Source organism: Mugil cephalus, chromosome 16, assembly GCF_022458985.1.
Source record: "Mugil cephalus isolate CIBA_MC_2020 chromosome 16, CIBA_Mcephalus_1.1, whole genome shotgun sequence".
Taxonomy (NCBI): domain Eukaryota; kingdom Metazoa; phylum Chordata; class Actinopteri; order Mugiliformes; family Mugilidae; genus Mugil; species Mugil cephalus.
Genome location: NC_061785.1, coordinates 16,763,972 through 16,787,524, shown reverse-complemented (window position 1 = coordinate 16,787,524; position 23,553 = coordinate 16,763,972). Strand labels below are relative to the sequence as shown.

The window sequence follows — 23,553 nt, the reverse complement described above, 5'->3', positions numbered from 1 at the left end:
CAACAGCGTATAAAGCTCAGTACAGAACACACATACAACATCTACAGTACAAAATGTAGTTATGATTAAGCCACCATAAATACACAGTCCCCTGAGTCTGTTTCTCAGTTTGTACAGTTTGATTTATAACAGCCTTCTGCCTGGCCAGGTAATTCTCAGGATTAAGCTGTAAAAATACTCCTGTGAATAAAGGTGTTGTTGGAATTCACAGGAGTAACACCTCTCCCTGCTAACAGGTCGATGTGTGTTACTGGGAGTGCCAGCGGCACAAATAAGGCTGAATCTGTCCTGCTTGTGACCTGGACTATGGTATTATGGCTGTAAACCTGACGCCAGGAGGGCTGGATGTGCTACCGACGATTCTGGCATGGACCTGATGGTCTGCCCACGTCAGGGTACGGCACTCTCCACCACACTCCTTTCAAAACCCATTCGTTCCTGCATTAGGAGTGTGACTGCGTAGGGCGGGCGCATCCTTTTAGCGGCGCGGCTATAGTGCTGAAGCCAAAACTCACTTTGAGATGAGCTTGGTTTGGTCTCCACCACCACTTAAGTTTCTAGTCCTTCAGTTTCCTCTTGGCTCGGTGCTGAGCACAAAATGTACTGCGGGTGTAAAAATACTTGCTTGGTGCACAAAATGTCGTAAAACTGATGATGCTAGTCACATTTTTCCTGTTTTGTCTGATAACTCCTGAAAGTCATTTATGTTTTTATGAGAAAAAATAAGTATACTGGAAACTGTAGCTATCTGGCTTTATGGTTAAAAACTGGTTTGTAAGGTTAAAAGGACCAGACAGAATTCGAGCTGGATTTAAAAACAACCTTAGTTTTGAAAGATCCAATATTAATTCATAAAATCCTCTGAGTGTTTCTTTAAGTACATGACGTTTCCCGCATCTTCTCCTGAGAAATATCATGAGAACGCTCAACAATTAGCATACATGTGAAGGAGATTCAAAACATGACGGAAGCTAAAACCCTGAAAGCACCGTCAGGCCTCAAGGACGACTGGATTCAAAAAGTACGACAACAGAGAAGAGCTGCTCAAAAGCAAAGCTCTAGTTAAAGGTAAAATACTGTGAAACACCACTCATCTCCCAGTGACGACGAACTGAATTGGCACCTTGTGAATTAGAATCGAATCGATTCGTGCAATCAGCTGAAATAGCTACATCAAATCATTTATATTAAGTCGACAGAGTTGCTCTTAAAAGATCCACTTGTGTGAAAGAATCACAGGCAGCCCTTAGAGGCCACGCTGTTCTCAGCAGCCATGTGACAGTAACGAGAAGCAACCAAAGCGCTTTCAGATTTCATTGTTTTCTTTAATTCGGTTTGTGCTTCGGCATCACAGCCATGCAGAGCCTTGCTGCCGCTACTCGTCTCATCTGAGATCCATACCAATTCAGTTTCACTCCGGTAACTCAATGCGCCCACTCTTCTAGCAGCACATCAGAATATTCCGCGGGATGTTGCCATCGTCTGGCGTCTCATCTCCCCTGCCTCACCTCTTCCTTCATGCCAGTCTCCAGGAGCATCATGACGCAGGCCTCTATCGGCAGGGCGATCTCCCGTCCGCTCCTTTTCAGGTGCTCATCCAGGCCAGTGCCGAACGCAGGCTTTTCCATCCACGAGTCTGCGCGGGACGGGGGGAAATTCGTTGAGAAGAGAACGGGAGACGAAGTGTACGATTTCATTCACACTGTGTCAAACCCGAAGAGACGTAAAACAAGCAACGTAACGGAGCTGTTGGAAATGACTTCCTAAGACCTGTCCGTCACAGCGGTATGCAATAAAAAAGGACTCGGCGCGATCGAGGCCTGTTGCTAGTTTGGATGGCAGATTTCTGGGTCAACAACTCTCCCTCGGGCCATTTTTTTTTTTTATTCTTCCCCCCCTGTAGGGTGCTGCCAAATAATAACCACATGCTCCGAAGCCAGGAGAAGAGATTGTTCTGACGTCACTCCGAGTTTACGAGTACGTGTGTGTGTGTACATGGGGAAGTGGGAGTCACAGAAGTGTGGGGAAAGGCAGAGGGGGGGCTGCAAAACCCAGGTGGGTGTGATGTGAGAGAGGGGAGTGTGTGGAGTTGGTGAGTCATCGCCACATGCTGGGAGACCAGGCTGGGTCTGGTTTAGACCACATGTGTTTAGTGTAAGAAAAAAAACAAAAAAAACAAGCTCCTTCAAGAAGGCTGCTAAAGAGTGCAGCAGAGTGAGACGAAAACCTCGAGGAGCTGGTATGTGTGTGAAACTGAAAAATAGATTATTTTTGGAGAGCAGAGCGGTGAAAACAAAAGACCATTTTTTTTTTTTTTTTTTTGTTAATATCTGGGCCCCAATTTTGGCTTTTAACCGTGGTAACTGTAATCCAGGAGTAAGAAAAACAAACCAGAGGCAGGCATCGTAGTTGGTTTCTAAAGCCAGATGGTGGAGTTTATATAAAACTGCTTCCCCTGTTAGCGACTACACGTCAGGACACAACGCTTCTTTAAACGGCGAGATGTTTAACCGGTGTGTGGTTCGCACGCCTCGTACCTTGCTGAGCCTGGATGGTTGGGAGGACAGTCTCCAGGACAGTGAGAGACTTTCTGTGGTAATCAGCCTGAGCTTCTAAGAGCTGCAGAGACGGGGAGACAAGAGATGGGAGTCGGGTGAAACGAGACAAGCTGTAAAGTACATGAGAGCAAAGTAAATAAACTGAATGGCCAAGTCTCTGTTCCCCAGTTACTCTGCAGCTGTGAGCATTCCCACACAAACTCATGCATTTTTTTCTCCCCCCCTCCCCCCAACCTGCGTACACAGTACACAGCACACAGCACTCACCATGATGAAGTAGTGGGCATAGTCGCCTTCTTTAGAGAAAAAACTGTACATGTCTGCAGCGAGTTGATCCTGAAAGGAAGGGTAGATTTATTTATATAACATCCTCACTAAAGGTAGGGTATTTCAGGTGGCATGAGGAAAGGTGGTTACTGGTCAGCTTAGCTTTGGGTGACTCATAAATCACCCTGCTCTCAGCAGGACTGAAGGAGACTGGGAGGGAGAACTCGTTAAAGGGAAGCGTGAGGCTGCGCATTTCCTGCGCGGAAGAATCTATCACATTAAAGCTCGGCAGTGAGTCAGTCCAGGAGATGCAATCAGACACACAGGGCTGACGGGGCAGTTTCAGTCACTTGTGTGCGTCAGCAAACTTGGCTCGGACGACCCGAAGGGTCTTGGAATGTCCAATCGCTGCTGCATTCCCAGTTTACTGGTCCGGTCTATTTCCAGGTTGTTTTGCCAAGATCACAGAGGTTAAAATATTTTCTTTAACCTGCCCATTGGCTGACACTCTATTAGGCCGGACCTCATTAAATGTCTTCACTTATTGAAAATGGTCATCTGCTTTTATTATAGCGGCTTTTATTAGCACTGGGGTCATGCCCTCAGGTTCTTCTATGCTGCAACATAATCCTGGCATGTGTTTCCATGTGAAATGTATATTAGAGATCGACCGATATGGATTTTTTAGGGCCGATACCGATATTTTTTTACATCAGCCTTTGCCGCTACGTGCATATAATTATTCTGAGCCGATAATTGGAACCGATACTGCTTTTTATTCCTCCATTTACATGTTAAAAATGACAACAAAAGTCCCAATTTAACCAAAAACATAAACATTTACTGAATTCTAAGAATATTTAATGCTATTATGTATATAAAATAAACAAGTAAAAAGAGCATTTTCTAGCTTCCAGCTGCATGCACTCTGTTAGTGGGGGAGGGGTAACATATGTATTGGCGAATGCATCCCATATTGGCCGATGCAGATACCAGTAAATACCGCAAATTTTGTCCGGATACATCGGTGACTGGTGCATCCGTCAGTCTCTTGTGTCTATTAATTGTACCGATGCCAGTTACCTTGCAGAGCTCCACTTTATTCATAGCCTCGTCCATCTCCTCCTTGAGTAGGTCAGCCTTGGCCGTCAGTGCTTGGGTATTTGTTCCTGAGATTATTGACTTGGTTGCCTGCAACCATCTGAATTCGGGGGAAAACATGACAAACGGTGACCACTTCCATACCACAGCGAGTCGTCCAACAGAATTAATACTGTATCCAGTGGTTTCGGAGTCTAATGACGAGGAGTGATTATTTAAATAAGCTGTCAGACAAACCTTGCTCTGGCAGAATCATAGTCCAGCACCAGTTTGGCCAGTTGTTTCCTCTGCTTCAGGATGTTGGGGATGTCCACCTACAAACATAATTAAACAATAAAACACCAAGTTGAGCAAGCAGGTATATCAATGAAACAGACCAGACGTCTGCTACATTTCCTGGATGACTATCAAAGGTTCTTTCCACTGATTAGTCATGTTATTACTCCAATATGGTTAGGCAAGTGGGAATAATGATCACAGCACAAAACATAGACAGAGATCGAGTTCTCTTCTAGACCTAACAGCAATGTATCCATAGAAAAAACAATGTATGTGACTGCTGCTGATTAAAAGGAAACATCTCAACATATAAGATTTATAAATGAATGAACTAATTTCTATTCAGTTGGTTTTGTTGTCCATTGCTGAATGAGGTTATCATGGTGACTGAGCCGTAGCTCTGATAAAAATACCGTAACATTATTATATTTTCATTATTATGAACTGGTTGTCTGTGGTGACATTATTAAGTTATTGCTAATGTAATCTCTATAAACCGATATCTGGATGCTGGAGAACGCTAGATCATCACCAGAGGAGAGAACTGGTGTTTATTATGAGGCAGCCTCAGCAAATGCAATGTGTTTTGTCAGTGGGTTTAACCCATTCATCAAAACAAGTCTTCAAAACAAGGCAATGGTAGTTTTGAAAATGAAATAGTGCTTGAAATATTTCAGATAGTAATGGAACAATAAGGAGCAGCTCCAGTGAGCTATTACATGAGGAGCTGCAGGTAACAGGTTGGCAGAATAAAACCTTAAAATCTAAAATCTTATTTCCTTTATTAAAACATTAATAGCCTGTTTTGCTAAGCCAGGAAATCAGTGATTTGTTGTATTCAACTACATCTCCTTGAAAGCGTAGTCAAGATTAAAGGAACCACATTAGACTGGTTTGAATCCTATGTGTCAGACAGATTCCAGTTTGTCCACGTCAACAATGACTCTTCTATTTATACAAAAGTAAGTTATGGAGGTCCTCAGGGTTCTGTGCTAAGACCAATAATGTTTATATTATACAAGCTTCCATTAGGGAGTATTATTAGTAAACATGACATAAATTTCCATTGCTGGGCAGATGATACCCAGCATGAAAAATTAAATGAAAAATTGAATCTGAATTTATCACCAGTAACTACAGGTGTTACCAAATCAACCAGATTACTTCTTCTTCTTCTTTTCAGAACACAGCAAAAGAAGATGAGTATGACTTAGTAATGACGATATTTTAAACGCAGAAGGACATTTTTTCATGTATATATATTTAGCTGTTGTGCAGCTGCTACGCCCAGAGGGTGTGAGCTTGCTGACCTCTGCTAGTTGACTGAGAGGATCCAGAACCTCCTTCTCTATCTGCAACTCATGCTGCATCAGTTCTGATGCCAGGCGATTCTCTGCCTCCCCGCACACTTCCATCATTTTCCTGTTGACACACACATCAACACAAAGACAAAGAACAGGGTGTTAAAATCAAAGCACAGCCAGGCGTGAGCCTCGTTAACGCACCAGCACTATTTTATGAGGATGTCAAGTCTTCTGGAACCAGCGTAGTCACACCTATTTTTGGCAAAATGTCATTTACATAACAACACAGAAGGACGTCAATCTGTGCTAGCAGCTCCGTCTCTGTCCCCAATAAATAGCTGAATACATAACACGGTCAATGTCATCATCTCTAACTGCCCAAATCTAGCAGTAAACAGAGGCCCTGGTTCTTCCAGGAATAAAACCTCTATGCTTTTAAATACAAACACAACCATACAGCATGGCTGGTACAACAAGCTGGCCAACTGTTGTACTTTCCCTTCCTTATAATTTCCAGACAGACACGTGGCTGCAGTGTCTTCCCGGAGACATTCACTTTCTAGATCCTCAACTACAAACCAACAACTCCTGTTTTGCGTGTTTCTCTCGGTCTAGTATGGATGATGTGACGCTTGTGAAAGGGAATTGCTCCCTGACACACAGAAAAAAAACAACAAGCTACCGTGCAGACCGCTTGCCCTAAATGCATGGCCTCATATTTCACACTCTCTGGGGTGCATCTGCTCCAGATAGCAACAGTTGTCAAGGACGAGCAATTGGGCGTCTGGTGTGTCAATCAGTCACAAACTCACCCAATCAAGGAGTCCTCTCCCAACTGGTTTCCACCCTCAACCATCGCCTGGGACAGAGCTGTGAGCGGAAGCTTTTTCTGTGGCGTGAATGTGGTGGGGGAACAGATGCAGACAGTGATTAGACTTAAAATACTTTAATCAAAGGGGGAGAACAAGACGTGCTCATATTGATAGAGAAACTTCAAGTCAATGGAAAATCCAGGACTTTCCATTGAGCAGTCTAAAGAGGAAGAGAGCCTTCTTAGCAAAGGAGGGAAATAAAGATTTAAATGAGATTTAAGATGTGAACAAGGGAAGTGAGACATCTATCAACTGACAATGCTGCGAGTTATTTTTACTGCTACACGGTTTACATTTACAAAAACACTGATGTGTGCTGAACATCCTGTTTTCACCCCGAGACTCCCAAAGGCAGAAGTGTCATGCACGGTGAATAAAGATGACAGATGCTGGAATGGGAAATGGAGCAAGTGGTGCTGAGGACCAGAGAGGCGGAATAAGTGTTTTTTACCTGACCATTTCCTGTATAGAGTCGTGGTACAGACTGTGGTGCATTTTTGTGGGTGGTGTTGGGTAGAAAAAAACAAACAAAAGAGAAATCATGGACCGTACTTTCTACTGTGGAACATTTTTTCAGCTGCATTTACTGGGAACTGTTTGGGGGAACGATTCCAAAAAATTAAGTTACTACACATCATGGAAACACTGGTTGGTTTAGTTTGTTTTGAAGGCAAATTATCGTAACAAGCCTCACATGTCTCTTCTCTGCGTCCGCGCCGATGTGCCCCTGCAGACACGACACCATCCTTTTGTGTGTGTTGTGGGACACGACGCGCACCAACTCCATGCGCCGCTCGATCTGTGCAACGAGAGACATCGAGAAAGAGACACGTCAAACGAGAGCGTACAAGAAAACAAACCCCATTGCATATTATCACAATTACACAACGAGCTTTTCGTCAAAAACATTCATTTGTCTGCGTGATCTGTGCTGCTGATGGCTAACGCGCTCCGGCTCCGTGGCAGCATTTGATTTGCGGCGCCCTTCTGGGAGTCTGCGGTCAAAGTTCACGCATGATTGATAAGACTCGTCCCCGCAGAACAACGCTGGAATGTTATCTTTGAAACACATGACTCATCGGAAGCGTCTTCATAGCAACGGCCACCGAGCTGTGACCAAAGGCGAGGGAGTCTTCGGCTTCAAAAAAGGCCTTTTTGATTGCACAGGCTTTCTCCTGTCCACCAGGCCGAGTACACAGATCCACTCTGTGCTTTTAGGCTGCCAAGCTATAATACAGTCATTGACCGAAGTCACAGCTATTCAGGCCTAAAGACAAGAGGCCAACTGAAGCCCCGCGGGGCGACCATTCACCGCCCTCGTCATGCCAGGTGTCTCTCAGGGACAATCAGTGTCAACATTAAGCCGACTGTCACCACCCCGTGAATAGGAGCGACGATTGCGAGTCACCGCTCGGCTCCCCTCGAAGGTTCGTCCGACATGACGCGATGATGCAGCAAACTGGTTCGAGTTGGCAACGCTTGTGGGAAAGTGAAAGGCCTGTAATGTTTTGTACCATTTCCAAACGGAACCATTCAGTTTTCTGTTTTAAAAAAAAAAAATAAAAATTTTAAAAAGTGCAACCAAAGTAAAGTTAGAGTCTCTCAAGGTCTCAGACGTATCAGCATGTACTTATGAGTCGGGACAAACAATGTTCCAATTATAAATGGGAACACTGAGGTCTAGAGGGAAACATGAGCAAAAAATACACGGAGACAAATGCAGAGGGAGGATCAACCAAATACCAGACAATTGTGTTCCAAAAACAGAAACGGAGTCGGTCGGAATTCCACAGCAGATATCCGCCTCCGTGCGCCGCCGCCGCCCCCCCGCTATCCTTTCCCTCCCTCTGTTCTCGCGTTCTTACGTCATTCCCGACCCATGCTGCACCCCGGCATTCCCGAAACAGCTGGGTTAAATACAAACTTAATGGAACGCAACTTCGCACATGTACACACACACACACACACACACACACACACACACACACACACACACACACACACACACACACACACACACACACACACACGCGACATCCCAAGTCTTGGAGGAGCTGCTTAGACTCAGCCCACCGAGTACCTGGCACAAAACTATTCAGGGGATTCCCCTCCCTCACTCCCTCCCTATCCCTCCCTCCCTCCCCCCCTGTGCTCGGAGAACCACCGAGGTTCCTGTGCGAGCGCATGGGAAATGTTTGGATTACATGGCAGTATTCTCCTTCCTTCCATTGTCACAAAGTTGCATGTGAAACGCAACACTAGTAAGCGGAGGAGCGTGCAAATCCAAGAGGGCTGAGAGGCAGAAGGGTGTGATTTTCCTCCCGCTAAGTGATGAGGTCAATACTTGGTCAATCCCATGACGTGTCACAGGCCAGGGAATCCCAATAATAAGTGGGACAGAGGGTGGCTGTGTTTGTTTATTGGTTCCTAAGAGAGGGCACGTTAACATGTCCGGACTAGTCCTGAGAGCAAAAATAACACAACATGACGCATTAAGGGTAAAATTATTCAATGAGCCACGGGGCGCAAACAAGATACTCTTTGTTAGAATTAGGAAAATGTGAGAGAAGTGTTCAAACAGACGGCTGCTAAATGCCTGCAGTTATTACACTGCACTATAAGGGGCATTGTGAGCGGACAACATGTTATTTGTGACCGTTTCTGTGGTGCCCCGTATAGACAAGCTGCTACTGTAGTACGCAGAGCAGCAGCACGGAATGGACAGCTGGCACAGGAACGCAGGGTGGGTCGACCCCACCCTGGAAGACGACGTGCAGAAAGGTCTTCGGATGAACGCTGAGGCTTATTCTTAGCCTGTGTTTGGCTAAGAATAAAACAAACACAGGCCACGTGGGGCCTAAAGATATAATGCCAGTAAAGACCCACTTAAAAAGTTGATCAAAATCTAGATTTGCAGAATAAGTCAGTCATCTAAAGACTTATTTTTGGGCTTATCGTGGTTCCAACATGAAAAGGCGAAAGGCAGCATAATGGCTGAAAGCTTGGTCCCTGTGGAGACCTACCAGGTTTAGCACTCGGCAAACAGACCACACCTCCCAGAACGCCGAGTGAATTGGAGTTTGTGCGAGGAAACACACCAACACATTACAAATGAAGAGGTTTTATGCTAAGGAACAGGCTAAAATCCCTCCGAGCCCCCGTAGATAACTGATCAGAAGTTCAGTTGCTGTTACTGCTGCACAAGGGGGTGACGCCCAACGCTGCACAAGGGTTGACATACTTTCGCAACTCACAGATTTTTTTAAATAATTGAATGTGCAAGCATGATTTGATTTTGTTTGAATGGGCTCTCCTCTCTACTTTCAGGACTTGTGTTAAAAAAAAAAAAATCAGATGATCTTTTGGCTCATTTTTACGCAGCAAATTCAAGGGTTTAAGCCCTTTCTCTTGTCCACTTATGAGAAAGGCTCCGTCAAAAACAAAGCAACCGTTGTGGAACAGGATGCAGAGGATGAGAAGTATGTACAATGCAAATTAAGTTAAAATCCTCGATCAAAAAATAGCCCTTACGTCACCAAATGTACCGTGTTTTATGCTTATCAGGGGACAAACTGAGAATCGGAGCAGAAGTGAAGAGGCCATCTTGGGAATTAGGGGGTCGAGGGAGTTCAAGTTCCCCGTGACTCACTCCCTCTTCCTCTGTCGGACGGCGATGTTTCTCCAAAGTGAGAAACGGAGCATGAGAGGGAAACAACGGCTGAACGGAGTCAGAACAATTGTGTCTTTGAGGAACGGTCAAAGTCAGCTGTCAGTGAAAATAAGACATCCTCTTTTCAGCGAAAATGGCCCGGAGCGCTCAGTCACCACTGTCCACATCTATCACGGCAAAGACAGCCGACTCACGAGTCTCGCCCCGATGCACCAGCTGTCACTCAAATGGCCACATAAAGGCTTATTTCATTTTTACACCTTTCATCTCGGAGGGGGAAAGTACTGGGAGCTCTGTCAGTTCTGTTTGTTTAAGGACTGACTGCAGAAATGGGTGTGGAGCAGGATAATAAGAATAGAGGGCGTCTGACATTGTGTCTGTTCTCGAGGAGCAACGCAGAGGCAGCGGAGTCCGTCTGAACATTCATGACGCCTCCCTTTCACACAGATAGACAATCTCCATTGCTGGAATGTCTTTGATGAGCAACCAGTGTTTTCCCCAACCCCACCTGCCACCAGCGTCAAAAAAAGACGGTCCCAACATGAGCAGCTTTCACAAGAACGGAGTCATTTAGATCTCTGTCAGCAACCTTGAGCCGGCAGTCATCTCCATCAAGGGCGATTCCGAGTGAACGCACCGATTAGCGATCTTTCCGTCAGGGAGGAGGATCTAATTGTTTAATTGGCATGAAAACACAGACACACACACACACTTTCTGGCTCCGTCTCTACAAAGCGAGCTACCGCTTAGAGGTTGGCACTGCTTTGGTTTGTTCTGCGTCCGGCGCTGGCCTGTCTCATCGCAGCACTCAGACGAATCAATGGAGAGGGGTGGCCGACGAGCTCCTTCGCAGAGCAGAAGTAAACTAAACTAAAAGGCTTTCAAGAGACTAGGCGGAATAGTTAGAATGAGGACAATAATGTGCACAGGCAGCAGACTGAAAGCGCCACATTCTGTAATTACCTCATTACCAGAGGCGGGTATCATTAAGGTCTTACTCGATACTGGTGCCAAACCGGTACTTTCGAAACGGTGACGGTGCTTATGAGATTATGACGCATTTGCTCTACATGCTCTACAGGGATGGTGCTAACTTGGCGTGGGGTCTTGCAGGCCATCAAAGACGGTATTAAAAAAGATGCTATGCGTCGTCAGATGTTTAATCAAATTCGAGGCGTTAGCTCCCTTCCACAATATCGCCTTCCAGCGCTTGTTGCAGGTTGCCGAGTCTGCAGCTTTGGAGGTGAAGTACAGCCCAACTTTTGACCGTTTGGCTTTAGGTATGTTGAAGATTCACTTCCGTCCATGCAGGAAAAAACATCGTAACATCACGTGCAGCGTCGCCGCAGCAATAGAGCTAAGGGGCCATAGTTAAAAATTCAGTGGCGGCGAAGTGAAGCACCGAAATCTGAGTTGGTTTTCGGTCTGGTTACTACCGTTTGTGTCGGCACCGGTGCCATCCCCACAAGTGAAAGGGTTGACTGTTAAGTGAAATTAGTCCATTTCAGAATACTACAACATTTGAACCGATCATGGAAACTTTTAGACCTGGCATTCATGTGGATGTTACTTAGACATGTACCGCCATCCTAGACCAATGAACCTCCTTGATGGCAGCAGAAAAACAGTTTAGGAAGAATCAAAAAACATGAAAAAATGACCTCCAAATTCTCTAAATCTCAAATTGATCAAGCATCCGTGGGATGCACTGGAACAAGCCTGATCCAAAAAGCCCCCTCCCCTCAACCCATAGGACCCAAAGGCCCCCACTAACAACATCCTGTTCTCTGATGAGTCACAATGTTTTGATGACTTACACCATATTAGATAGGTGGTCATAATGTTATGCCGATCATTTTTTTGTGTTTTGTTTTCATTAAACTGTATAGAATGGACCTAATACTTGACCTGACGTTGCTGTCACATTTCCACTCTTTGTAGCACTAGTATCACTAACATGAACAGGACCAGAACGACAAGAACCAGTTTTGAATTTTAATGCTTTGCAAAACCCTTTAATAAAGCTAGATATTTTAAAGTTATCGAAAAAATAATAACGAAATAATAAACACACCTTACAATTTTATTCAGCTAATTAGAATGACTTACATTAGCATGAAATCTATGAATGACAGAAGCATTTTAAACTTTATGTTTTTTCACCACCATTAATCCACTTCCATTGCTGTGTCACTGCAATCCTGTATTAGTACTAATAACTAAATATAAAGTGATTTCACTCAGAAGAGGTGGCATTACAGACAATGTATCGATCCATTCCACATCGCACAAGCTTCTGTGATAATGGATCAGTACATTTCTGCAAGCACAACGTACAACCAGCAAATAACCTGAGGTTCAGCTAAAGTTTACACAGGACTGAAACCAAGGGAACTGCCTATCAAATCATGTTCTCATTTGTAAAAGTTGCATAACACAGTCCTCATGCATTACCTCTTTTACCGCTTTTGTCGTATTTTCTATCCATGCGCAAATGTTCCACCGAGCCAGAGCAACCCCCTCCACCGCCCCCTCTATCCCTCAATGATGAGTGCAACCAGACCATTATCCGGTGCTGACACAGCACTGTGGAGTAAGGCCTCCCAGTGCGATACTTTCTGCCTGACAGATGCAGCCATGTTGAGAGCTGCTCATGGTCTGATTAATGATTTACCTGCAGGAGGTCATCGCTGAGGACTTCTGTTTTCTCCGCTCTGTGGGTGAGAAAAGACAACAGAGATTAGAACTGACATACACCAGATAAGAAGTGCAACACACTATGCAGTCACCGTGAAAATATCTGCCCAACAAATAACGACACTCCTGAAAGACTGGTTTCCGAGCTTAGAAACCATCTCGGTCATCCGTGGGAATGTCTGGGGAGAGGGTGGATCTCTATAGTGCGTTGCCACGGCTCGAGCAGCCGAGCGCCGGCTGGTATGCTAAAGCAAAGAACATGTTTGCATTCAAACGTCACAGCTGTCTATGCATGACATCCTATATGACGTGTTTTTTTTAACGAGTGATGACCTGTAAAGCGTTTGAATCATACAGGTGTGTCTCCGGCTAGCTGCTAGCTGGGCTCATGGTGTCTCGGACAGACTACCCATACAGCCCCGGTTACGCGGGAGCCTATTAATAGTAAGCTAATGGTTGGACTTGAAGAGGTCAGACAGATTAGATTCACTTAAAGGGAGAAGGCTGGGAAACGGAGTCTCAGCTCAGGCTGCTTATCAACACCGACACAAATGCTGGTGGCTTTTGTCAGGGGGTCAATGACTGAAGTCACGCTGAGTGCTGTGGTTTTACTGAGAGTTCATTTGGCACATTATCAGTGCCTAGACTGCGGCATACTTCAGGTTCTTGTGTTATATTGTTGAGGACATACAACCATACTACACCAAGACTTATGTGCTCTACTTCATGTCGTCAGAGAATGTTTAGGGATCAACGGTGCGTTGCTCTGTTATGTGATGTAATACAATATTATTACTTTCCCAAGTAATAATGAGCAATGTAAGAGATAGCAATTTCCAAAACAGTAATTATATTGTGAGCCTAAGAAACACTAGACAGCAATTAGCCTTTTGCCAAGTAGGATATCTTATATGTACATGTGCCAAGTCAACACGGCTACTAAAGAAAAAGGCTCTACCAAGGATGCAGAGAAGTGTATAGAACAAAATACGCAAATATCTTTCATTGTAAACTTTGTGAAAGCAGCGGTCATTTTAATCTCAAAAAAGGGCATTTATCAGAAACCTGAGGGGAGGAAAAAGAGCTGCAGAGGACCCAGCATTCATTGGGAGCTCCAGTTACTGCAACTGAATTCAATTAGAACGTCCCTTCAATTAGAAGAATGACTTGGAAGTTTGCACATTGTGGAAACAAAGGACTGTTCATAAGCTGAATTCACTATGATGGTACCGTATAATTCCTGTTCGACCAGTTGGACATCATGTCTACTTGAAAATCAAGTACTGATCCATCCCATGCAGCGTTGATTGGATATGTTATTACTAGATTAGATAAGATTCAACTTTATTGTCATTGCAAAGATAACAGATGAAGAGTCAATGAACACAACCAGAAATCAGAAATAGCCCACGCTGGCACGAGCCATCTATACTCGTGCGCTCGTCAGTCTTGCTTGCTCAGAAAAAAACGCTAGCGGCGTCTTTTTTGTCAGTTGGGTTAATTGTTGTTTCTACTTCCTGCTTCACATTCATAGCAACTGAAACTTTCGCCGAAATTTCACCGAAGACAAGACGTGCAAATGCTTGCGCCTTCAAAACTCCTCAGTTAACCTTTCCTCGACATGTTCCGTCTTTATTGATCCGAAACCATCAATTAGAGGGTGACGTGTAGTTATCTTCCTGGGTTGGTGCACATCAGACCATGGCGTTAGGGTCTTTGTATGCTCTGGGCCAGTGCCGTACCGATCAGGGGACATGGACGTGGGTCTTCTGAGGGGGTCCTGTGGTGTCTGACAACAGGATGCTGTTATTGGGGGTCTTTGGGTCCTTTGGGTTGAGGGAAGAGGCTGCTGTGGATCAGGCTTGTTCCAGTGCATCTGAACCATTTTTGTTTGTCAGGCTGCATCCTGCTGGGGTTGGCTGCTGCCATCAAGGAGTGTCATTGCTATGGGGTGGTGGGGCCTGGTCTGGTCTAGGTGGGTGGTACATGTCTAAGTAACATCCACATGAAAGTGAGGTCCAAATGTTTCCCAGCAGAACATTGCGGCGGTCAATGTTATTTACTTCTCCTGTCAGCTTTAATGCTGTGGCTGATCAGTATAATTCTCCAATTCTTTGTACGTACTGTGGGAAAACGCACCATTTCTCCAACACTTGTGACTCCTGGTTGACATACTTGACATGTAGGCATGATACCCAACTGGTCGGGCAGGAATTACACAGTACCAACCGAAAAACAGCTAATTAACCGTCGCTCTTTTTGTTTAAAGTGCTCCACTGTCACATGAAGCATTTCCTTCCCGTTACAGCAACGCAAAATGAATACTGCGCAGGTACCGCCGTGCCTCCGTGATGTGCAAACTTTTCCGAGTCATTCCTCTAATTGAAGGGACCAGCAGACAGTCGCTTGCCTGCATTTTGGGTAACTGGAGCTCCAAATGAACGCTGGGCCCTCCTCCAAAAACGGCTCTCTATGAACTATAGTTACCTCCTCACAGCTGCTTTCAATTACAACACAGAGACAGGGAGCAGGGAGAAACAGAGAAGGAACCATAGTTTGGGGGTCAGGAGGAAAGAAATACAAATAGTGAGATATGTGGAGGGGGGGGGGGTGGGGTTAAAGACTCCAAAAAGTGGCCAACCAGAATAATCTAAAGGCTCGACATGAGTGGAAAGATTTTCTCTGGACGAGGGCCATAACCAAGTTGGTGAGGTCACACATCTCATAACCCACAAGAACCTACAGACAAGACTTCCAAATAGCTGCGGGAGAAGAAACGTGAACCACACACACATCACAATGCACACACACACGCGCGCGCTCACATACAAGCGACACATAAAGCCACAGCATGGAATCCATGTTCTGGTGCAGCCTACAAGCTGCTCAGCTCTGCCTGTGGTCTTAAAAACCAGTGTATTCATCAAGTGCACTTAATCCTTTCACTAATACACTCTTATAAATCACGCACTTTGTGAAACACGTTTGTGTGCACACAAATACTTTTTGCTAGTTCAGTGAATGGCCAGAGTGACTGTAATGCAAGTGGGAACAAAGCAAAGAACATGAACTTGGAAAGGGTGAAAAGAAAATGGAGACAGTGTCCAAAACTGATAAATTTACACGGGATCTCAACGAACTGCTGTCAATCAAAAAAAAAATTAAAATAAATAAAAAATCTCCACCGCTTAAACCCTTGTCTTTGAACATACCAGTCTGAATCTGTTCCACTTATTGACCTCTGCAGCTCACGAGATGAATCAAATCAAAACAACCCAAGGAAACCAGACTAAACTGCATCTGAGCCAAAGGTAATAGAAAAGCTTGACTCGCAGCCCGGCTTTAATTGAGTCCTGCTCACGGACGTTACCGTGAACAGGGAAACCTGCTGAGGCGTTTATGCGACACGTGCAAATATTGCCCTAACCTGGTCGTAAGGGAACCGAACGATCACGTGCGGCCGCTCGCACTTGCGCAACCAACCTTTAAAAAGCAGCGCGTTACAGAAAAAAGGGCCGTGCGCTGCCGAGTCAGAGGACAAACAACAAACAAAACAACAATTGTTTTGCCGGCATCAGCTGACCCGGGGCGAAAAAGAGCTGACCCCGTCGCGCCTCACAGAAGCAGCACCCTTTGGGAGAAAGTGTGTCACCGTGCGCTGCATGTGACTTCTCAACAACAGGAGATCCTCGCTGCGCAGGCCGCGGCTGCTAGTTCAGAATGGTAACCATGGCAATCTACTATGAAAGTGGGAAGGGAGCAAGTGAAAACTGAGGCCAGGAGCGACAATAGAGCCGCTGTTCCCAGCCACTCAACACAATCAAGCGAGCTGAGGGTTCAGGGAGGGTCTGCCTCTTACGGCTGCAACAGTTGGCAGCTTAAGGCGTAAGGTAATGGATACTGGGCCTGGATGAAAGGAGCCGGGAGAATAATTGAGTGACTCAGCCCATGCAGCCTCCTTAATGTGGCCGATTACGTGAGCGGTTAAGCTAACACTAAACCTACACAAGAACACAACACTTAGACCGAGATCAAACTAAGCTGTGCATCACGACAACACAGGATGCTTCCCTTTTGGTACTTATACTATGTGAATGCTCTAATAATGAATTCCGGGGCTTTACTTTGGATGCAAATAGTGAAAATATCCAAAACACACACACCAAAAAAAAGCTGTGCTCACTTTTTACCTGAGCAGAATATGCTTTAGACCCAATTTACTTCAAACAAGTTAAGATTACCCTTAAGTATTCTAAATGAGACTAATTATGATAATTGCCGTACCGCGAGGATCATCACGCTGTCGTGCCACTTACATCTTCTTTCGTCTATAATTTGGGTTGAAACAACAGCCTAGCCTTTAGAGCTCATCACAGCCACAACAGGCAGCCCAGCTGACACACCTCATTGTCCCCGCAGCACTGGCCGGGTGAGAATGAGGGAGGACGCCCAGAGTCGCCTATCCCCGTTAATTCAGCGGTGACATTTCGCTGATCCCCATGGGGGGAAGTGTCTTTTCAACTCGAGCCCCCTCTCGAGTCAATCGAGGACTTTCAAATACAATGGATCCGCATGAAATTGCGTAACGCTCCGCTGTGTTGTTATGGCATCAAAAGGGATTATACAATACGGCTGTTTATAATCCCGGTGAATTATTAACAATGAGGGAGGGGAGAAGCTCGGATGAAAACAGTATACGTTGTAGCCGCTGAAGAGCAGGGTGTGAGATTGAAAGCATCTGCAGTTGTGTTGACTTTTTCACACAGGACGGGGCTGAAAGACGTGGCAACCAACAACCTCGGCAAATGACAACAGGAACTTTTTCATAGTTACTGTAAATCTTGGAAAAAGTACCTACTTTTTTGTAACAAGGAACTGAGAATGAGAACAATTAATGTTTGCAGTACTTTGTTTTTAGGGTATTATTTAGCTTCTACATTAGGCTAATGCTACGTTCACACTAGCTTTGATTGAACCACAAGCTACAATACATGTTCAAAGGAAGCCACTTCATAGAGCACGCTACACATCAAAGTTGAGAGGACTTTTCCAGTGACCAGTTGACGTGTCAATCATATTTGGTTGGTCTAGCTGGTTTCACCAGGCGATGCCACCAACAACGTCAAGGAGCACTTGGAAAGCATTCAGATGGCGACGGCAGACCCAACCCTAAGCCACCCTAGCAACGCTAACCACGTCGTAGCTATTGTCACTCCAGGTGAGAATACAGGTTGAGTACTTTTCCGTCACAAACTTTTCCTTAGTGGCTTAAATGTACAGCCAGTGCGTTTACATGCACAGCTTAATCGAGCTATGCTCAAAATTCGACTTTCGGAATGCCTTGCCTTGACCTAGTACGTCATATAATAAACAACTGGACTGGTTCCTAAGAAAGACCGTTCCAGGGAGTTTCGGCCATGTTCCTGCTCAGGTGGTTCTTCCACCAGCTCTGTTTACCTTCTTCTTCTGTGACCGGCTTTCTTGGATGTTTTGGCTCCAACACGCGCTGTCTAGTTTAACTCCAATTAGGGCGTATACATGCCGGTGAAAATTAAATTTCCAATCGCATTATCTGGGTGTCTTGGTCAGATGATGAGAACTCTGATATTAGTTGGAGTAACGTGTTCACATTTACTTAAATTGTCCAAATAGAGGGATTAAGGCAATAACTCATTTTTTGCATGCCTGTAATCGTACTGAGTGACTGACAAGCAGAAGAAAATGTAAAAAACTGGTAAAGTTTGTGCTCCTAGCATTAGCCATATGTTGAATATTAGGCAAACCTATCTGACATTGCCATACCAACCATCAGCCGGCTTATACCGTACATCAGACAATGACAACAAACAAAAATAAAGCTTTCGGTGGTACATAGCTCTTGGAAAAGCTCTGCTGGGACGGTCTACTCCTTAAAATAAAAAAAACTCCAACCACATGGGAGCTCAGCGCACTCAGAGATATGTGTTTTAGTGGTTGATCTGCGTATGGTACGTCCCAGGCCTTGGGGATATGAGGTCTTGTTCTGGTCTTTGCCTTTGAACTGCACCTTACAGGAAGCCTGCGCACTCCTCGAGCGGACCATACCATGCAAGTTAATAATCAAATTCCTTTCTCGGCCACTGAAAAGCTTATCTAAGAGCGATAGCCTGACAATCATATTTGATGCCATTATCTCAGAGATAACAGAGAAAACCAAACCACTTAAACACCAAGAGTGTCAAATTCAGATTTCATTGCACCTCTGTAGAGCATGATTTTAATTTAATACTCTGTTCATATGTTATTTAAAGGTGTTACAATCCTGACCATAACAGGGTCAGGGAGTTCACAGACATCAAACCAGAGCAACCTTCCACAGAGGGATAAATATCCTCGTCATGTTTCCCAGCGTGGATCACACGCTGTCTTTCCACGCAATTCTGTTTCACCTCCAATCCACGTCAATTCTCCCAGCTCGCTCTGCCTCTCTCCTGTTCTCTAGAAAGCACAAGCATGTCTCTGGGAGGCAGTTTCCTGTTTGTAGAAGAAGAAGGGGAGATTTCCTCAGAGCGGCTGCTTGCTGGACACAGTGTTCTGCCTTCGCACAATCGCAGGAACCCAGGGGGCAGCGGAGAGGGCCTTTTGCACTCCAAAAATTTCTGCAGATACGCAAGCAGCCACAAGCTCAACGCACAAAGCAGAGTACGCTTGTTTGTCCTAAATCCAACCACTGACAGATCCTTCACTCGGACGTGAATGTATATGATGACACGGGATTAACCCCAGCGAGCAACTGGTGCACGCTCACACACACACATATACATACATATATATATATGTAGGTATGCACACGTCTGTTTTGTGCATTATGCTCTCTCCACTTCTAATTTACTGCTGGTACAGTGCAGCGAGGACATTATGAGTATTCCAGCTGCTCTGTTTCTCCTGCTCTCCTCAAGTTTTTGGCTGCAACGGACATTATTGAAGCAGATTCTCCCTGTAAATGATGAGCGTTTCCATCAGATAAACACCGAAATGGACGGCAACATGGCAATTACTCCGTCTAGCGCGAGCTGCCAGCCACCTACTTTCTTTCGGCCCCAGTAACAACTACCGACGCTCTGTCTGCTGCTTACGCGCGATTATTTTCAGTCTCGGGTCATTTACGCCCGACTGATTGATTTTTACCTGAACACTCCGCTTAAAACGATCCACATTCCGCGCTCTTTAGACCAGGAGGACAAACCTGTGTGAGTCAATTCCGCCTCTGCATATTTGCACATAGACAATAAAGAATTGCGGGGCCTTTATCTGGTACCATCCGTTACTGGCTGCATCAGATGTGGCTCCAAACACTGCTGACCACTATGTAATCCTCGCATAATGCCGTGAGTCATGAGGACGACCATGATGAAAAGGACCTGCCATCCTGACTCCGTCGCTACATCAGATATCAGATTACACAGTGTCCTCATATGTTAGCACCAGCTGACAGCTCTGTACATTGAAAAAGAAAGATCACTAGTCAGTACATTAGGTAGCGAAAACAAATGCATTCTAATATAGTCCTGTGTTAAATCTTGGCGGTTATGTTAAACAGCAGTGTTTAAAATTGTTCCACACATGTTCCTATTATTTTGACGGCCCCGTTTTAGTCAGTGGGTTAGGCTACATAACAGAAAGCCTTAAGTCTTCTGTCCAATTCAGTTTAACAGCACCACAAACTGCATCCCCCATCACACAGCTGAATCGACAACTTTCTCACATAAACTGAACAGTGTAACAGTCGCGAATGTGGATTTATTGCAAGACTCTGTCACCAGTGAACCTCACGAACTGGCGAGCAGATGATTTTTGAACCAGATGTCTGTCACTGTAACACACTGACCTAGCTCATAAAGCCTGGGTTACACGGTTGACGCTGCATGTCTAATGTGTCACAAATGCTACTAGAATCTGAACCTTGCTGTACTGTAGAAAAGCTCATTCACTGCTTCGGCACCATCAGTCCTGCCTCACTATCGTCTTGTAGCGTCCTGACGCCTGAGCTCATCTGCACAGGTGAGATCAGAAATGGGGCCGGGGAGCAGAGGTCTGACCCCCGGCCAGGCAGGGACACACCGATGGTCGTCATGATATTTTATCTCCATCGGACTGCTGCACGACTACGATTTGATCTCATTTCTTCCTCCATGCACGTCCCAAAATTCCCCCCCCTCCCCATTTACATATTTCAACCTGCACACTTCTGAAATCAGTTTTCGCAACACGGCCGTCCATTCAAGCTCTCACTAGGTGTCTTCACAGCCTCCTGTCCTACAGCTCGGCTGTCAGCCATTAATGGCAAATGATCCATTCATGAAAGACTGTCCTCCTTGTCAACACAGCCTCCACTGATTAGATTTTCTTGTGCTTTAGCTCATGTGATCCCTTGTTTCATCTCCCAGTCTACTGCTCAGACGGCGAGTTAACGGAGCCTAGCAGTGGGTGTGAAGGTTTAAAAAGCTGAATTACATCCGCAAGCATTGAAAGTGTGCAGTAAACAGACTTTTTATTATTATTATCATTAAATACTTGCCTGCCAACTGTTTGATTGGCGAGCTGCTTCATCCGATTGAACTGCTTCTTCATTGTCGCTCCTTTGCCAGTCTTCCGAAGTCGGGCTTCAAAACCTTTGGTTTGTCATGAAGTTTCTCAGGGCCTCTTCCAATTTCCCGAGCTGTCGCTATGACAGGGAGAAACAAGCGAGAGCCATTGAGCCCAGAGCCAATTAAAAATAGTTTGCAGCCTCGCTAGCCTCTGAGAGCTAGCCTTTCCCAAGTGGAAATCCTAGAGAAAAGTTTCCACGGGGGGCGACGGCATGACCCGCGAACCTCCTTTTCTGTGTATCTGCGTGCATTAAAGTCCCCGAGTGAGCCGTGACTAACTTTCACTGCGGCTTTTCATGGCTCTCCCGGGTTGATGTGTTCACCGTTAGCCGACGAGCTAATGTTACCGAGCTGGATAATCCGTCGGCCGCTTGTTCCCAGAGCGGAGCGGGTCGGTGGAGCTGAGCGGAGCAGATCAGATCACCTCTGACTGACTGACTGCAGGAAGTAGCGTTAGGGCTGAGCAACATCTGGCAGCCAGCACCTCCTCCTCCTGGACACGGACAGGACAAAACAGACGCTTCTTTATATATATATTTGCATATGTAATCTGCGGGACAATACCACTCACATACTGAAATAATCAAATCCTTGATCATAATAATCAAATGATGCGCAGTGCAGAACAAAAATCACACTCAGGTATATTTTTAGTGCACAAACCACCAATTTAAATGGTGCAAATTGGTTATACCAACGCACTTTATATAAAGCCTACAGTAAGCTCTTATTTAAAAACAAACAAACAAACAAAAAAACAACAACAACAACAACAACAATGAAATAACCTGATGGGTGCTCATGTCGTGCCTTCTGCACTTTGTATACTGAATAATTATATGTATAAATGTTCGTTTTGGTCATTTTTCAGTGTGACACAAGCCCTCGTTCACGTTCATTCATGTTAATGGCCACTATTGCACCTGACTGTCATTCCTGTATACATACTGTATATTCTTCCGTCTCTATTTCTTGTACATTTGTTCATTTGTTCATGCACATTTTCACGCTCACACTGTTTTCTTTTTATATTACTACGTATTTCTTATATTTTATTGTTTATTTTATTTTATCTTTCTTTTACTGGTCGCGTTTCTTTTATGTGCAACTAAGCCACTGTGACTAAGCAATTTACCTTGCGGATTATTAAAGTCTGAGTATTAATGATGGCTGCATTTAATTTAGAAGAAGACCTTCTGCTCTGTAATGACTCATCGGGACACTAAAGGGAATTTAGCCCTCATTTGCAAAGCATTAGGTACAGTAGTGAAAACAAATACATTCTAATGTAATAGTCCTGCACTAAATCCCACTTCATGACTGTTCTAATGTTCAGTTTATGTTGAAACGTATTAGGGAGGCAGTAATTCAAATGTGTGATCATTTTTCAGGTTTTAGTTCGTGGTGCTGTTGGACAGGGTTGAATTAAACACAAATGTGGTTCTGTTGTTCATCCCACGGAATAAAAAAGGGTTGTCAAAAAAAGAAACACGTGTTGGTTTAACACAATACAGATTTCTTTAGATGAGATTAACATACATTACTTTGTGTACGCTTTGCTTTATTTCCATTTGAATTATTTAGTAATGTCTGAAATGCAGGTAAAATTACAAAGCTATTAAATATGTATTTGAGGGGTTGTTGTTTCATTTGATGAATGTGATTGCAGTACTCGGGAAGACATACATTTTACTGGAAGTTTTAGAAGCATCACGTCTGGAAATGAAACCCTTTTAGCTATAAGCAATGACAGCTATTCACCCCTAATGCCATCCAAGTCAAGTAAAATACATAAGTAAAATGGTTGAGAAAGGTTTTGGTCTTGATCCAAATGCATTACGGATCTGGAAGATCAAAGCTATAGGTCTGAAGTAAAGATGTGCAGTTCAGCTGGTTACTTGGAAAGTAGGCATGATGAAAATGCAACACCCCCATTTTTATTTGTCCTGTGCAAGCTTTCCAAAGTGCAAATCTAGGTCACTGAAAAAATAAATTCCCCCCTGCAGCTATACATCTTGAGAAAAACATGTCCCTGGAGGTACTTGTTCTGTGATAAACATTTATTAGATTATCAGAGCTTCTTTGAGTTGAGATACTATTTTTTATTTTATTTTTTTTTTTACAACAGAATGATAGTCTCATTTGTTGACCCAGAGCAACCTTCTTCAACAGTGACTA

The 23,553-nt window shown here is 44.6% G+C and overlaps 1 protein-coding gene across 4 annotated transcripts in view; it reads right to left on the bottom strand.

Moving 5' to 3' along the window:
- arhgap17a (Rho GTPase activating protein 17a) overlaps nt 1-21,823 on the bottom strand; it is a 32,913-nt gene extending 11,090 nt beyond the window's left edge. For 3 of the 4 annotated variants that reach the window (XM_047608796.1, XM_047608799.1, XM_047608798.1), the window contains exons 1-11: nt 21,306-21,823; nt 12,726-12,765; nt 7,076-7,180; nt 6,833-6,865; nt 6,322-6,398; nt 5,516-5,627; nt 4,164-4,240; nt 3,909-4,026; nt 2,826-2,894; nt 2,538-2,619; nt 1,509-1,636 (exon numbers count right to left, since the gene is read on the bottom strand). In XM_047608796.1, the coding sequence (XP_047464752.1) occupies nt 1,509-1,636; nt 2,538-2,619; nt 2,826-2,894; nt 3,909-4,026; nt 4,164-4,240; nt 5,516-5,627; nt 6,322-6,398; nt 6,833-6,865; nt 7,076-7,180; nt 12,726-12,765; nt 21,306-21,358 (894 nt within the window). In that variant the 5' untranslated portion in view covers nt 21,359-21,823. The remainder of the gene's footprint in view (nt 1-1,508; nt 1,637-2,537; nt 2,620-2,825; nt 2,895-3,908; nt 4,027-4,163; nt 4,241-5,515; nt 5,628-6,321; nt 6,399-6,832; nt 6,866-7,075; nt 7,181-12,725; nt 12,766-21,305) is intronic. The other variant, XM_047608797.1, reaches the window with a different exon arrangement.
- Nucleotides 21,824-23,553: the final 1,730 nt, after the last annotated feature.